The sequence below is a fragment of the Cyanistes caeruleus genome, chromosome 4 (genome assembly GCF_971803275.1).
Source record: "Cyanistes caeruleus chromosome 4, bCyaCae1.hap1.1, whole genome shotgun sequence".
Taxonomy (NCBI): Eukaryota; Metazoa; Chordata; class Aves; order Passeriformes; family Paridae; genus Cyanistes; species Cyanistes caeruleus.
Window position 1 is genome coordinate 33633209 of NC_141704.1, and position 14597 is coordinate 33647805.

General features: G+C 53.6%; 1 protein-coding gene across 3 annotated transcripts; it reads right to left on the bottom strand.

Annotated features, from left to right (window-relative positions):
* Positions 1-228: 228 nt before the first annotated feature.
* Positions 229-14586, bottom strand: PMM1 (phosphomannomutase 1). Of its 3 annotated transcripts, XM_086885752.1 has the most exons (9): positions 14522-14586; positions 13201-13220; positions 11173-11295; positions 10225-10301; positions 10004-10095; positions 7699-7798; positions 6819-6894; positions 3966-4081; positions 229-3191 (listed from the first exon to the last, which is right to left on the bottom strand). In XM_086885752.1, exons 1-9 carry the CDS (start codon positions 14584-14586, stop codon positions 3069-3071), a joined length of 792 nt encoding a protein of 263 aa, XP_086741878.1. In that variant the 3' UTR covers positions 229-3068. The 3 variants fall into 3 exon arrangements, with proteins under 3 accessions (XP_086741878.1, XP_086741876.1, XP_086741877.1); XM_086885750.1 differs by lacking the exons at positions 13201-13220; positions 14522-14586 and adding an exon at positions 11387-11513 and having other exon boundaries at positions 11173-11290; XM_086885751.1 differs by lacking the exons at positions 13201-13220; positions 14522-14586 and adding an exon at positions 11387-11498 and having other exon boundaries at positions 7699-7825; positions 11173-11290.
* Positions 14587-14597: the final 11 nt, after the last annotated feature.

Consider the following 14597-nt stretch of genomic DNA (forward strand, 5'->3'; position numbering starts at 1 on the left):
GGAGCACCCAGGAATTTACCCAGACATTGAAACAGACTCACCCAGGGTGGGTCCCTGAGGGGGGCTGGAGATGCTCCACACTGTGAGCCTGGGACAGGAGGCTGCTGCCCACCCTGAGGGTGACCAGGAGTGGGGCTGGTCCCTCACTGCTGTGGGGACCTTGAAGCGTGTCCTGCCTGCTGCCTTTCACCCCGCACAGCCCAGCACAAAGCACACACTGCCTCCAACTGCTGCGTGTTGTGGCTTTAATAGGATTGATTTTAATTTTTTTAATATACATATCTGTGTAATTAAATAAATTTCTCATTTAACAGTTGTCATCAGCCAGACAGGAACTGCCCATCTCACACTGATATGGATCCATACAACAAGGCAGTCCCAGGCATGGGGCCCACCACGTCTGCTCGCTCACATCCATGGGGAGAAACCTCCACTTACGCTGTGGGCACCCACCACGAGAGGAGCATCACAGCAAAGGGGTCTCAGGGACAGGCATGAAATGCCTTTCCCTTCAAAGGTGCAAGTCACCTCAGCCCCCAAGGCCACCACAGTGCCCCATGCCATTAGGGCCAGACCCTGCTCTTCACTCATCACTAAGCTCTCTAGAGGTCCTGCTGGCTATGAATAGACTTACAGGAAAAATTAAACTCCCCAAGACTCACACATAACCTGATCCACAGTGAAACAGAGAGGAAGGAATCACAAAACACAATTCCACCACGAAGGCTGCAGTGGAGGGCCAAAACCCGTGACCTGTGCAAAGGGTATCCTGCATACAAGCTTCTCCAACAGGTCCTCTTCTCCCACACAGAAATCTTCTCTGGGTAGAAAGAGGAGTTTGTGGATTTGCTGGGGATTTCTGGATGCTGGGCAGACTGCTGTGCTCATGCAAATGCGCTGCATCAGAGATCTGATGTGTTGTAGTTAGGAGGTGCAGTCAGGTGGAGGAGACAGCACCCCAGCAGCACAGGTCATGCAGTATCCCTGCTCCTGGGGCCAGGCAGCAGTGCCAAGGGCCACCAGGGACTCTGCCCATGGCTCCTGTGGGAGCCTAAAAGCACCAGTGTCTCTCGCCTGAGGAGGATGGTGGTGCCTTGCGTAGGTGGCGGTTGCCAGCTGAGGAACTTCTCTCTGCAGTCCAGCTGCCAGTGGAAAATGGAGGGCCATGATGAGGAAACTAGGAACAGAAGAAAAAGGGCAGAGAAAACAGGACCAAGACACGGGGCAGTGCCATACCATCAGGGATGGGGTGAGAAAGACTCCTGGGGAACAATGAGGGAGAGTTTGTAGGAACCTGCAACATTCTCCAGGTCCACAAACACCAGATCTGTGTACCCTGGGGAGCTACAAGCAGGACATCTCCCTGGCGGGGATCCCTGAGCTCCTTTTGGGCACCAGGTCAGGACATGTGTCACCATTGTGGCCACACACCACAATGCAGATGCTAGGAATAAAAGGACAATGTGAGGGAGAAGGTCAAAGGCTGAAGGAGAGATGTGGGCTTGCAACCCACAAAGATACAGGGAGAGGAACAGGACATATGACAATTGCACTGGACATCCTGTCTCCCTAAAGGTGAGCTTGTAAACTGAGTGTGTGGGATGAGATGGGGGGAAGAGCAAGCTTGGAGGGCACTGCTGAGCTGGTACCTTCAGGTACCAAGTATGGCTGGTGTTGGCCCCTGCAGAAAATGTCCCTGGCAGCTGAGAGAAAGCTGAGCTCTGGAAAGCTGAGCACTGGGAAGGGAAGGGGACTTGGTCTGTTACAAATGCCCTGGGTAAGGTTTTATAAGGACACATCTCTCTTATGAGGAGAGACTGTGAGAGCTGGGTCTGTTTAATCTAGAGAAAGAAGACTGAGAGAGGATCTCATTTATGTATATAAATATTTTAAAGGCAGATGCCAAGTGGATGGTGCCAGATTCTCTTTGGTGGTGCCCACCAACACAATAATGAGCAATGGCCATAAACTAAAACACATGAAGCTCCACCTCAACATGAGGAAGAACTTCTTTATGTTGAGGGTGGCAGAGCACTGGAACAGGGAGTGCCCAGGACAACTGGGGAGCTGCCCTTTCTGGAGACATTCAAAACCCACCTGGACACATTCCTGTCACCTGCTCAGGGTGACCCTGCCTTGGCAGGAGGGCTGGACTAGATGATTTCCAGAGGTCCCTTCCAACCCTAACAATTCTGTGATGCCCAATGGACACAGGAGCAGGAAGACCAGTGGAAAGCCTTCTACCCCAAACTGTTCCATAGCATGAAGCGCCAGGATCCTTCACCTGTGACGGGCAAGGTCTGACTTGAAAATAGAGAATAATATAGAGAATAAACTCTAGGTGTTTTTTGTAAGCAAAAGAGAAGAACTGGTTTCTTCATGCACCCGAGCAAAGTTCAGAGCAGCAGCCCAGTCATGTCAAAGCTATCGTTCCCAGGTCATCTGCAGGGAGGGACTGGCACACTGTGGCACTGAGGGGAAGGACATGGTGACATCAGAAAGCACAATGGTGCAACAAGCTGGGATCTCAGCTACTCCTTCCTACCACAGGCTTGCAGCAAACAGCCTTCCTGGCCTCCTCCCTCAGAGGAGCTCTGGTGAATGCCTCGAGCCTCAGCAGCCCCAGCCTCTCTGGCCAAGGTGCAAGGGGGAGAGGAAGGTGAGCCACATGTTCCCTCATGCACAAGTGTTAAGAGAAACCGAGTGGAAAAGGAGAGAAGAGCAGAGGGAGCCGCAGGACAGACACACACTCACTCTTTGGCCCTTTCAAATGCTTTCTAACCACAAAAGCATCTGCATCACCACCCACCACAGCTGAACTGTCAAGAGAAGTTTTTCTGGAGGCGAGGAGGGTCTGGTGCCATGACCCCCAGCCACCCACAGGGAGCACTGAGGGGCTGCTCAGCCAAGACCCCCTCCTGCCACCCACCCACCTACACTCACTGTTACATCCTGACCAGCTCTGTCAAGTGGTTTTTTGGGTCTACCCTGAGCAGATTCCTCAAATGAAGGTGCTTTTCCTGGTGGGGGGAGGGTGGGACTGGGGCAGGGCTGCAGGGACCGGGCAGTCAGCACTCGTTTGCTCTTTCTGGAAAGAAGATTTCGCGGCATCGCTGGACCGTGTCCTGGGGGGACTGGACACTGTGTCCTACAGTGCGGGGATCATCATAGATTTCATAATCGTTCCCTCCCTGCAGGGGAATAGAAAACAGGGACAGCATTAGCAGGGTCTTGCCAGAACAAGCTCATCCATGAACCCACATTTTGCTCTGTGCCGTGGGGAGCTGGTCTGGGAGCCAGCAGCTGGGCAGGTGGGGACTCGGTGGGCAGGGGCAGGCAGGGCTTTGATGGCCCTAGAAGGGGCTGGGCTGGGAGCTCTGCTCCCTCCCTCTCGATTCCCTCTTCAGTGCCAGGGGAGGAGCATGGAAAAGATGGGGAAGGTCCCAGATCAGCAAGGCTTGTCCAGGAGCCTGGGTTAACCCCTGCCCTGCCTGTGGAGAGGCTAGCAGAAGGTGGGATGGGCACATTTGGGGAGCAGAGGCTGCCAGCATCTGGGAAGAGCTGAGTGGATGACCAAGCTGATCTACAGCAGTAAGGAAGCATCATCCTCCACTGCTCTCAAGGGAAGGTGAAGCTGTTCCTGCTGTTGAGGAGTCCTCTCCTAAGTGCTGGGGGCTTGTGTTGTGGGTCATGCCAGCCACAGGAGTGGCTGCTGCCCTCCCAAGGGTGCTGGGGCAAGGAAAGCAATGCTGAGGTGAACCTGCTTCCCAGCACAGGGAAGCCAAGGTGATTTCCCCAGAAGCCAGCAGAGCTGTCACGAGAGCACTGCAAACCCACAGCACAGGGCAACATCTTCCCCCTCACACCACTGAAGGTCTGTGTTGGCACCAGTGGGACCCACAGGACCCATGATGGCACAGCAGGAGAGAAAGCAGCCATGTGTGGGGCTCGTGGGACATACTCACAGGGGTTGTCTCGTTCCCAAAGAAGTGGATGGTGTCAAATCTCTCGTCGTCGAGCACATTGAGGCAGTAGCGCTTGTCCCAGCCCTCTGGGAAGACGTCAAAGCTGATCATGCCACCTGCCAGGAGAAGGGAGGGCATCAGGCAGTGTTGCTGGGAGCTGGCAGGGTGTCCCCCCACCCCGGGGTGGGCATGAGGATGGGAGGGGACTGGATGTCAGGGGGGAGTCCCCAAACTGCAGCCACAAGCACCAGATCTGCCCTGGTGCTCCTCTTGGCACATGGCTAGGACAGTGGCAGAGGCTGTTCCTATGACAACAGGCTGCAGTGACATCAGCATGGCTGGGGTGACATTAGCACAGCTTCCCTGCAGGCAAGCAGGAATCAGAGGGGTCTTCTCAAGAGAGGCATCTTCTGGGGGAGATTTTGGATCACGCCTTGAAGACAGCACCAGCACATTCTGTGTCCCAGCAGGGAAGAATGACCTTGGAGACTGGCACCAAACTCTCTCCTAGGCTCCTGCTAGGCATCTCCAGCCCTTCTAAAACCTCTCTTCTGATGCTCCCTCCTGTGCAGGGACTGGGATCTCCTGCATGCTGTCTCTGCACACTGATCAAGGACCCTGCCATGGAGGTACTGTGAACCTGTTGACATAATCAGGGCACGACCCTGGCCTGTCACCTCTTGACACAAGAGTTTAGTGAGGGTTGCCAACATCTGGAGAGGCACCAAGTCACATGTGACCAACACACAGTGGCAAGGGAGCTTTCCCAGAGAACATGTATATGGACATGGACATCCACAGCCACCAAGGGTTAACAAACTTCCCAGCCCTTACTCTTAGACCAGGCAGAGTTTACCCCAGAACTTCGCTGCCTTTTGGGGATGCTTGGAGGCAGCACCTTCCCCATCCTCTCAAGTTGCCCCACTGTGTCCACAGGCTGCAGAGAGACCCTTGTCCCAGCACCAAGAGAGGTGACATGATCTTCCCAAAACAAAGCCTGCAGTTTAGGGCACGTGTACGTTTAGGTCTCACTCAGAGCCAGAGGTACGGGGATTTGAGCTGGTACGTGTGACCTCCTGCCAGTCAGCTTGTGCTCTCCAGGCAATCTACTGGAATATCCACCAGAAATCCTGGAGTTCCACACTCTCCTTCTTAAATGATAATCCCACCTCTCTAAGGAAGAGGGTGAGTAGACAGATAATCACGGGGCCAGTTCCTACTGAAGGAGAGGCACTGACACACCAGCTTCAAGCATGCATGTCCTGATGCCATGTACCTCCCCTTCCTGGCTGTTTGGAGTGTCCCCGTTAGTTTGAGGATCTTGAACCAAGCCTCCCTGGAGCCTGAGAAGATGGGGATGGAGCCAACTTGGAGCAGAGAAACTGGACAGAACACTGTGAAAAGGATGGGAGCAAGTGCCCCATGAGCTCAGGGGTGGGGATGGCCCCAGGCTTGCAGCAGGATCCAGCATCAGAGCAGGGGCTAAACTTGGTGACATACTCTTGTTTTGCATCCAAAGCCATTTACCTGTAAAAAACACTGGCTTTTACTGCATTCTAGCCCTCTAAACAGAGCTGGGCAGCAGGAAGGGGGCTCCTGATGCCAGCTGGACGGGTAAGAAATCAAAGGGAGAAGAGATAGTGTGAACCAGCCAGCACTGTTACTCCCCTAGGTAGACCAGGGGCCTGGGGGGCTGCAGGGAGACCTCCCACCACCTCTGAGCCTTGAATCTTCCACAGCCAGGGAGAAGGGACACAGAGCCAGCCTGGCAGAAGAGCCACGTTTCTGCACACCCTTTTTACAGATGCCTGACCTGAGACAGCCCACATTTCCTTTGTGGAGGAGCAGGGGGCCCACAGCTCCCCTTGATGTTTTTATACAACAGGCCTGGGCTCCTCATGGCAGCTTCCCAAAGCCCAAGGAGAAAGGCCCATTGTCCAGCTCTCACACCCTGCGCCTGAGGGGACACAGCAGCAGGGACCTTGTCTTCCTCTGCTGTGACAAACAGGGTGTGCCAGTGCTGTGGACAGCACAGGATGGCCCTGGCAGGATGCTGAAGGCAAGCAAAGGCTCTCAGAGAAAAGCTCTTGGAGGATCAGAGGGCCTGGGGTGTGACCCACTGCCTCAGCCCCACCACCCCCTTGCCCTCTGGCTGGGCTGCCACATGGAACCTTCTTATCTCAAACCTCTGCAGAGGATCCTCTTCCAGCATCATCCCCACAATTTACACACCCTCATTTTTCTCCCTGTCCTGGCCAGACACCCAGGATTGCTCAGGCCCCTCCTTCAGCTCCCCACCCATGGTAAGCTGGCTGTCAGAACCATCCCAAGAAGTGGCTGGCCCTACAAAAGCCCGTAGCAGGGAGCTGCAATCTCCTTACCCCTTGTCAGTTCTTCCTCCAGGAAGAAAGATGTCTCCCTTGCAGCCAACTGTCCCAAGAAAACCCCAGAGCCAAGACATGCATCAGGCTCCTGTCTCACTCCTAGAGAAGAGTGCACATGGCCAGGGCTCTGCTGGCCACCCTGCTGCTGATGCTTGAGCCAGAACAGATCCAATGGGCAGCACTGGGCTCCACAAGCTGTGATTAAGGCAGGGATAATGTCATGGGATGGAAACCTGGCTGGCTGGCTGATTCCCAGGGAGGGAAGTCTGCAGCATGGCTTACTCTCTGCATGGATGCAGATGCTGTGGATGCAAACGTGACTCCCCTGTGGCAGTTCTCCAGGACTAAAAGCTCCTTCTGCTCTTCCCAGGCTTTCCAGACACTTGGAGGGAACAGTTGGGATTCCTGCTCCACAGAATTTTATGGGTAACATGACAAAGGCAAAGCCAAGGAAGCCCTCACTGCTCACCTCGAGAGAAACGCAGGCCTTTGCCAGCAAATTCCCTCTGCAAGGCTGCCACAAACTTCTCCCGTATCCGCTCTTTCTGTGGAGCATAAGGAGGAAAGGGAAGAAAAGAGGGTTTGAATAACTAGATGTTGACATGCTCCCAGAATCCACTGTAAACTGTCTGCTGGGCAACTCTGCTCCCTCCCCACCTGCACTGGGCCCCAGTGCCGTGACATTTGGCCAGCTTCCACCAGTCCTGCCCAGTGTCCAAGCAGGCCACCAGCTCACTCCACCGGGAGGAGCAGATCACAGACCTTCCTTGGCAATGGAATATAACTGCTTCAGTTTCCCACAGCCCAGTTCATAACCTGAAGCCTCCAGCTTTGCTTAAAAAGTCTTGCAAAGACCAGCTGATTCCTCAACCCCACAAAAGCTTCCCCTGGTGGAAACTGGTATGAGCATGGGCCAAATCCTCTAAAGATCTGCCCAGCAGATCTGCCATGGCCCTCCCAGTTTGGAAAGCCCAGTTTTCCAGAGTTAGTTCCAGCTCTGTTGGGGCTGGGGAAGTGGGAGAGAGAAGACAGCTGCTGGGCTATCTTTGGGTGCTGTAAATGAGGATGTAAATGCTGTTAAATAACTGCCTTATTCCCTGGGGCTCTCCCACAGTACAGGGAATCCTGCCTGCCACCCCCTTGCATTGGTAGTCCCCAACAAAATCAAGTTTCTTCCATTCATCTGTGTCTTCTCTTGGGTTTCCTGGCTCCCAGCCCTGTCTCCACCTTGTTGCAAGTGCACAGCTTGAAGCTGGACCCTCCTTCTCCTTGGGAAGGAGGGGAGCACATAAAACCTGGTCATGCAAAACCAGCCAAGGGGAGGGTGAGCCCAGGTCTGGCCCCTGTACCTTGTCCAGCTCCGAGAACTCGATTCGCTCCTCTGGGGTGCAGCTGCGACCAATGGGGGAGATGTTCAACATTCCATTGCGAAACTCGATGAAGGTCCCTCTGTGGGTGGGCAAAGGCACAAGATCACTGGGGCAGGGAGAGAAAAACAGCCTTTCCAGGAGAATGGCTGCTTAGCGAGGCTCTGCGAGAACATGCAGGAGGAGAGAAGCCATTCCCATTCCTGGGTGCTTCACAACAGACACAGATCGGGCATCAACAACTATTTAAGGTCCAAGGAGCTGAAAGTTTTATAAAAAAGAGGCTGTGAAAGAAGAGAAATAAATAGTCCCTCTGTGCCCTGGGGATAGGCTGGAAGCAATGAGCTTAGGGGAGATGACAGGTAACATTTTCTAATATTGTGATAACTGCAAGGACAGCTATTGCCTGGCCTGGTCCAGCTGCCTGATGAGGCTGTGGCACCTCTAAATGCTGTGTGGGCTGGGTGAAGCTGGCAGTACCTTGGAGCAGTGGGATGGCCCAGGTCAGCGTAACTCGCTGCTGATGTCCAGCAGCAGGCTGAGGAGCAATCAGGGCCTCCTCAAGGGACACAAATCAGGGTCTTTATCTTCCTTTTAACCCCTGCACCTTTGACTGCAGCTCTTATCTAAGCCTGCACAGACAGGATCCAGTTCCTGCTTGCCACCCTCACCTTGTGCCGGGGTCACTTCTCAGCTGCTTCCTCGGTGGGGTGGTTGAAAGCTGAAACTGAGCTGGAAGAAAACTGGTCCCTTCTTTTCTCTCTGGTAAAAACCCAGCTACTTCTGTTTGTTTATGGAGGGGTCAGGCAGCTATCCCAGCACTGCTGGGGCAGAAACAACAGGGGATGGCAGCCCTGCCAGCATGAAAATAGATTGAAATTCTTGTGCTGGAGAGGGAGATCCCCACCCCTGTCCAGGTGAAGACCCCTGAACTTATTGTCCCTCCCAGCCCTGCCTGCTGTTTCTCTGTGATAAAGTGCTTACCACCCTGAGTCTGGAGGAGAAACTCTCCCCCTCCTATCTCCTGACACAGCGAGGAACATCATGGGATGGACACACAGGCAGCCATGCCTGCAGTCCAGGAGCAGCATCTCTGTGGCACCGAGGGTTTGGTAGCTCACAGCCCAGGCCAGGACTCAGGAGATGTGACTCAAACTCCTTGCTTTGCTAGAAATCCCATAAGCCTAAATCCACAAAGCTACTTGGGAGCTGAAACTCCACCAAGGCTGTTGGGTAACCAGACAGCAGTGAGGCAACCAAACAGCCCCGAGGGTTCTGGGACTCAGCCCATGCTTTTGGGGGCCTGTTCTGCCAGCAGTCCCATTGCAAGGGGCCATCCTAGCCCCTCTCACTCGTCCTTCTACTGCCACGTAGAGACTCATATTAAGCAACTAATCTGGATCACAATTTAGCAACTTCTACCAAATTCATTTCAACCCAGTGGCTCACCTGCTTGGGTTCACTATACAAACACGGGGAGAGCAGGGAAAAAATCAGCCATGGCAAGGGTGGGGCACAGCTGCTGCTCCCAACAGCCCTGGGTGGCTCAGATGTTCTTGACACTGTGGTCTGAGGTGAGGTCTGACCCTGCACCCACGCTGTTTTAACTGCAAGCTGCCCCTGAAAGAGGCCCTCCTGCTACCTCCTTCCACCTTTATGCCATAGGTTCTTTCTCTGTCTCTCTCTTTCTGCTGATCAGAATGAGCTGATCCAATGGAAGATTACCTTTTCTTGTCCTGGTATTGGTCTGGTCTTCCTTCAGCAAAGGTGCACCAACCCAGCTCAGCCTCTGGCTGCTGGATCTCAGGGAGAAGAGCAGAGAGGAACACAGGGGAGGGAGCAGAGCAGGGCCAGCCAGCAACAGTGGGTTAGAAACAGTGTGAAACTGTGTGCTCAGGGGCTGGACTTCCCATCCTAAGATCCATTGTTTGCCTGACTGGAAACATATACTACCAGTGATGCCTGATGTCCTGTCCAGTTACAAGTTGGTACCATTGTCCTAAATGAGATACACACGGTGGCTGCACCCTGCTTCCCAGGGAGGAAAACCCAGGGGGCAAAAGAGCAGGCATTGTGCTAAAACATAGTGCAGACACTCCAGAACTCAAAGACACTCATCCATGATTTGCCCTTGCTGACCAGCTCAGTGATATAGTGCCTCTGGATGCTAAGATAAAACCTGGAGCAAGACAAGCTCTGTAGATCAGCTCTTTTTAGGACAGATCTGGAGCTCAGCTCCCCAGAAATCAGTGTCATGACTTCCACTCGCACACACATGGGCTGTTACCGTTTCTTGGGCAGCTTCAGCAGCGCCATGTAGTTGAGACAGAAGTTGATCAGATCCTGCAGCAGCTCCTCCCCCAGGTGGTCCTGAATGGCCTGCAGAAAGAGAAGGGCAAGTGGCAATGCTTGAAGGCTTCCATGAAGCCCACCTGGAAGAGGTAGCAACTGGGGAGAAGAGGCTCCCCATGGTGCACAGGGCAGCAGAGCCATGGCTCATGGACATACCTGCTTGGAGACCAGCTGCCCATTCTTGTATTGCACTGTGCCGTTCTCTGCGAAGACGTAGTCAAACTTATCAATGACTGAGAGGGGAGGAAAAAAAAGAGGAAACATTACTACTGCTTGGGAAAAGGGGCAAAAAGGACTGGCATCAGGACTGAGTGAGCCATCTTGCTTCCTTAGTACTGTGCTTTCCACAGGTTCCGTGCTCTGCAAAGGGCTTCTGGTCATCCTATGCTGCTAGCTTTCCACAAAGTGGATGAGGAGATTATCTTCTGCTCACGGGTGGGGAGGTGACGCATGAAGGGGGAAACGACCTGACTGAGGTCACGGCCTGAATCAGTTGCAGGACAAAGATAAGGGCTCAGAAGTGTTAGGCTGTCAGCTACGTACGTGCTACTCTGCTCTCTGCTGTGCCCTCCCCACCGCCAGGCTGCTGAGGTGATGTGGTCACTGGTTATCTAACTCCAGCCCCCCCTGCAACCCAGACACGCAGCACCGGCGACTCAGCAATCAGCCTCAGCCGGGAATTTCTCGGCCTCCCTCCACTAACGAAGTGGGAGGCAGAGCTTGGAGCCCAGTGGCGCTTGTCATCCATGCCGGAGAAGGAGAACACGGTGGAGGAGGCAGGCGCTGCTGCTTCCTTGCCCTCCCACTCCTTACTCTACCTCGTGCCCCCATTGGAACGCGATGAGGAACCCGCGGGGACCCCACCGTGGAGCACCAGGGAGGCGAAAATTGCCTGGGGGGGGCGAGGGTGGGGTGAAGCTGTCAGAGCTCTGAGGTAGCTCGTGCAAAACTGACGCTGGAGCCGGCATGGATTGGAGCATCCCTGCCTGCCCTCCTCACACGGGGAGCCGAGCAGCAGCTCCCGCCTGGGCACGGCCAGCCGCTGCAAGGGCAGCCTCGGGGCTGGATATAGGGCACAGGTGACCCCCGGGACACCGCGCTCACCTTCGTCCCCTTCTCCCAGCTGCTCGGCTATCTTGGCGTAGTCGGAGCCTCCCACCACGCCGATGTGCACCCTCTCCCGCAGCTCCCGCAGGAACGCGTCCACCTCCGGCTCGATTTTCTGGCGGGCAAGCAGCGGGTGAGGCCGCAGCCGGCGGGACGAGCTCCGCCTCGCCGGCCTCGCCCCCCAGAGCCCCTCGCCCCCCCGCCTCGCTACCTGCCGGGCCGGCGTCAGGGTCCCGTCCACGTCGAAGAGACAGAGCACCCGGCCCCGCGCCGCCGCCATCCCGGCCGGGCTCCGCGGGCGGGGGGCGGGACCGCGGGAGCTGATGGCGGCCGCCCGCCCTCCGGGGCCGCACGGCGGGGACGTGCCCGGCACCCCTCGGCTGCTCCCCCAGGGACGCCGCAAGGTGCGGCTCTTCCCTTCAATCCTGTAGAGCCTGGGGCTGCGTGTGTGGCGCGGCTCCGCACATTCGCTGTTATTACTGCGGTGCCCCCCGGAACTGAGGGGCTGTGGGTCTGCAGTGATCAGCTCAGCTCCTCTGAGCGTTTCTGTGTCCTAGCGAAGGGGACCGGAGCAGCACGCACTCTCCTAGTCAGTGCCTCACCTCGCTTTTCCAATAGGATGCTGTTAATATTTTTACTGGGGAAGCAAAAATACCCTCTGCACAAAGCCAGCAGCTTTTGCTTTGACCCGCCTACCATTTACCCCACGAGTCATTTAGGATTTAATTAGACCATCTGGTCAGACCATATTCATACGGCGCCGTATTATGCTGGCCTGATGTTGACAGCCGGCCCTGTACCTCCCCCTCCCCCTGCCTTCCTCATCCCCAGTCTCTTACATTAATTCCTGAATTATTTTCCAAAATCAAAATCAGCCTGCGTGGAACATCCACTGCTTTCTGCTCAACCATTAGCTTGCATTCTCTCCCGCAACACTGAGTGTTGAGTTAGTGTGCTGAGCTAGGCTGGAACTGGGGAGAGATTTACTCTTCTTTGACAGTCTGATTGGTTTTTGCCTCAGTATAATTTGCTCCAGCTATCATGCAAACCCTTTTCCCCGTTCTCCACCAGATTCCTCTCAAAAGGAAGCGTTCAGGTAGCTTCACAGATTCCTGTTTTTTTCTTGTTTGTGGTTTATGACTTTCCTGCTCCCACTCGGTGGCAGGGGTATGTAGAGAAACAATGTCAATAATTTACCTCTGTGCCATTGCCTCGGACAAAGTTTACCAAAATATCCTCGGCTGCTTTCTGGGGGAGACAGTAGTTGAGTTCACCAGGACAACGATTTCCATACAGTTTCTGTGCGTTGCCCCCACAATACAGTGAGTCAGGCAGTCTTGGATGGGTATTACACACATTACTCACCCCAGCATTGACATTTCTGCAGAATCTGTGGCCTTCGGGATCTGACCTTGGTTATGGGCTCCCACCTCTGGAAAAGCAGACTCTTTTCTCAGATGCACGAAAGCCCCCAGAATGGTGTTTTAGCACCTACCTACTTTTTTGTATGCAGTTGGGGGCTGAGTTTTGAGTTTAGGGTCATGCTCATTTCTAGGACTTGAGGTGTGGTTACACATTTATCATGAGTTAATGTGTGGACGCTTACTCCAGAGTATGAACCCTTCCAAGTGTGCCTACCATGGCATGCTGATGGGTGAGTAGAGTGGCCTTCCTGGATTTGAGTGCTTGAATGCCAGAAGCCAAGGAACTGTTCTTCCACACAGCAGAGCCATGAGCTAATGCCCAGGACTCTCAAAGGACAGCCGTGGGGGCAAACACACAGTGAACTCCCAGGATTTCAGGAATGCAAACCTTTATTTTTCATAAGCCATGACATGGTACAGGGAGGACACTTCCCATGTCTGGGTGGAAGCAGTGTGGAGTTAGAAAACCTATTGTAGCAGCACTGTGTTCTGCTGTAGCCCAAGTTGCTCCATGGACTTGTCTCCTGGCTGCTCCTACCTGCAGCTTTCCTGTCTGGGAGAGACCTCCCTCTTGCACTGACATTACTGTGGGCACCCCAAAACCGGGAGCTGCTCTGCACGCTCAGGTGCATCCCTGTGCTGCAAGGCAGCAGTGCCACCTCGGGGCACATTCCAGAACTGGGATGTCTGCTAAAATAAGGGACAGCCTTCACATTTTCACACTCCTGCACTGCTAGGGGGTTTATTCTACCCAGGAGAAAGCTGAACTGCCTCCTGTGCTGCTTTAGGGAGTCCCTTCACGTCAAAACACCTCTCCCGGGAAGCACCCTGGCGGCCATTTGATATCAGCTGGTCAGGACCGGGGACAACTTGGTTTCCCTGGGAGCACAAACCTGCCTTGTGCTGAAGTGCACAGCTGTCCACAGCTGTGGCGGCTCCCTCAGTCGGGTCAGCTCTGAGAACAGGGCCACCGTGGCTGTTCTGCTTATGGAATACTTTGCACTCCAACCACTCCTGGTAAATTTGCTTGATTGCTGCTCGGATAGGCAGCAGCTGTTGTCAGGAATAAAATCTCTGTTACCAGCAGAAAAGGGCAGGAAATTTTGTTTGAAGATTAGAAGGCAAGTGCCTGCGAGCACTAGTTTACAGCTGCCATTAAGGTCAAGGTTTTCCTTTTAGTTTTAAAATTTAATTTTCAAAAAGTATTTTAAAAAAATTAAAATACCTGGAAACAGGTATTTTATGTGTGGCCAGTACTTGGTAGCAAACCAGCACCACACCACATCCGAAGAACAAGGCCAAAAGAACCACAATCATGCATCTCTGTTACAATCCCCTTCTGTTACAAAACCTCTTCTGTACTGTGCTGATACTGTTACACAAACAGCAAACTGTGTGGTTTATCTTTTGGATGCCATCAATAAGCATGCAGAAGGCTTATTGAGCAAGAAGAACCAAACAGAGTGAATTGCTTCCCCAGAGCCAGATATTTTAGGCAGTGCTACATAATCCTCCCCAATATCCCCTCTGAAGCTCCAGAAGAACCAGCCATGAAGCCTACTTTTTACTCTACTGCTTTTTTCATTTTTCCCCCCTCTTTGAAGTAATATCAAGGCTACTTGATAAAAGAAAAATACTTTTTTCCACATTAAAACTCTGTTGGGCCTCTTCTTCAACAGCAGACATTTCATACTTGCAGACTTAGATGACCAAGGGCCGAACAAAACCTGTGCTGACAGAACATCTTCACTCGCCTCATCCAAGCTGTGTAATGCCTCAGGAGTATGGTTTTAAATACCGTGGTACTTACAGAAGAAAAAATTTCCCAAACTTAAGTAAGAGTACTGCCTTTGGCCAGTTCTAGCAAAGGGAAGTTGCCACCACTACTTCCAGCAGCAGCACCTGGCACAAACTGCTTGGACAATTTCTCATGTTGCACTTCCCAGGTGGGACCAGAGTGAAGATAATGACTTCTGGTCAGATGCATTGGCTGGGCAG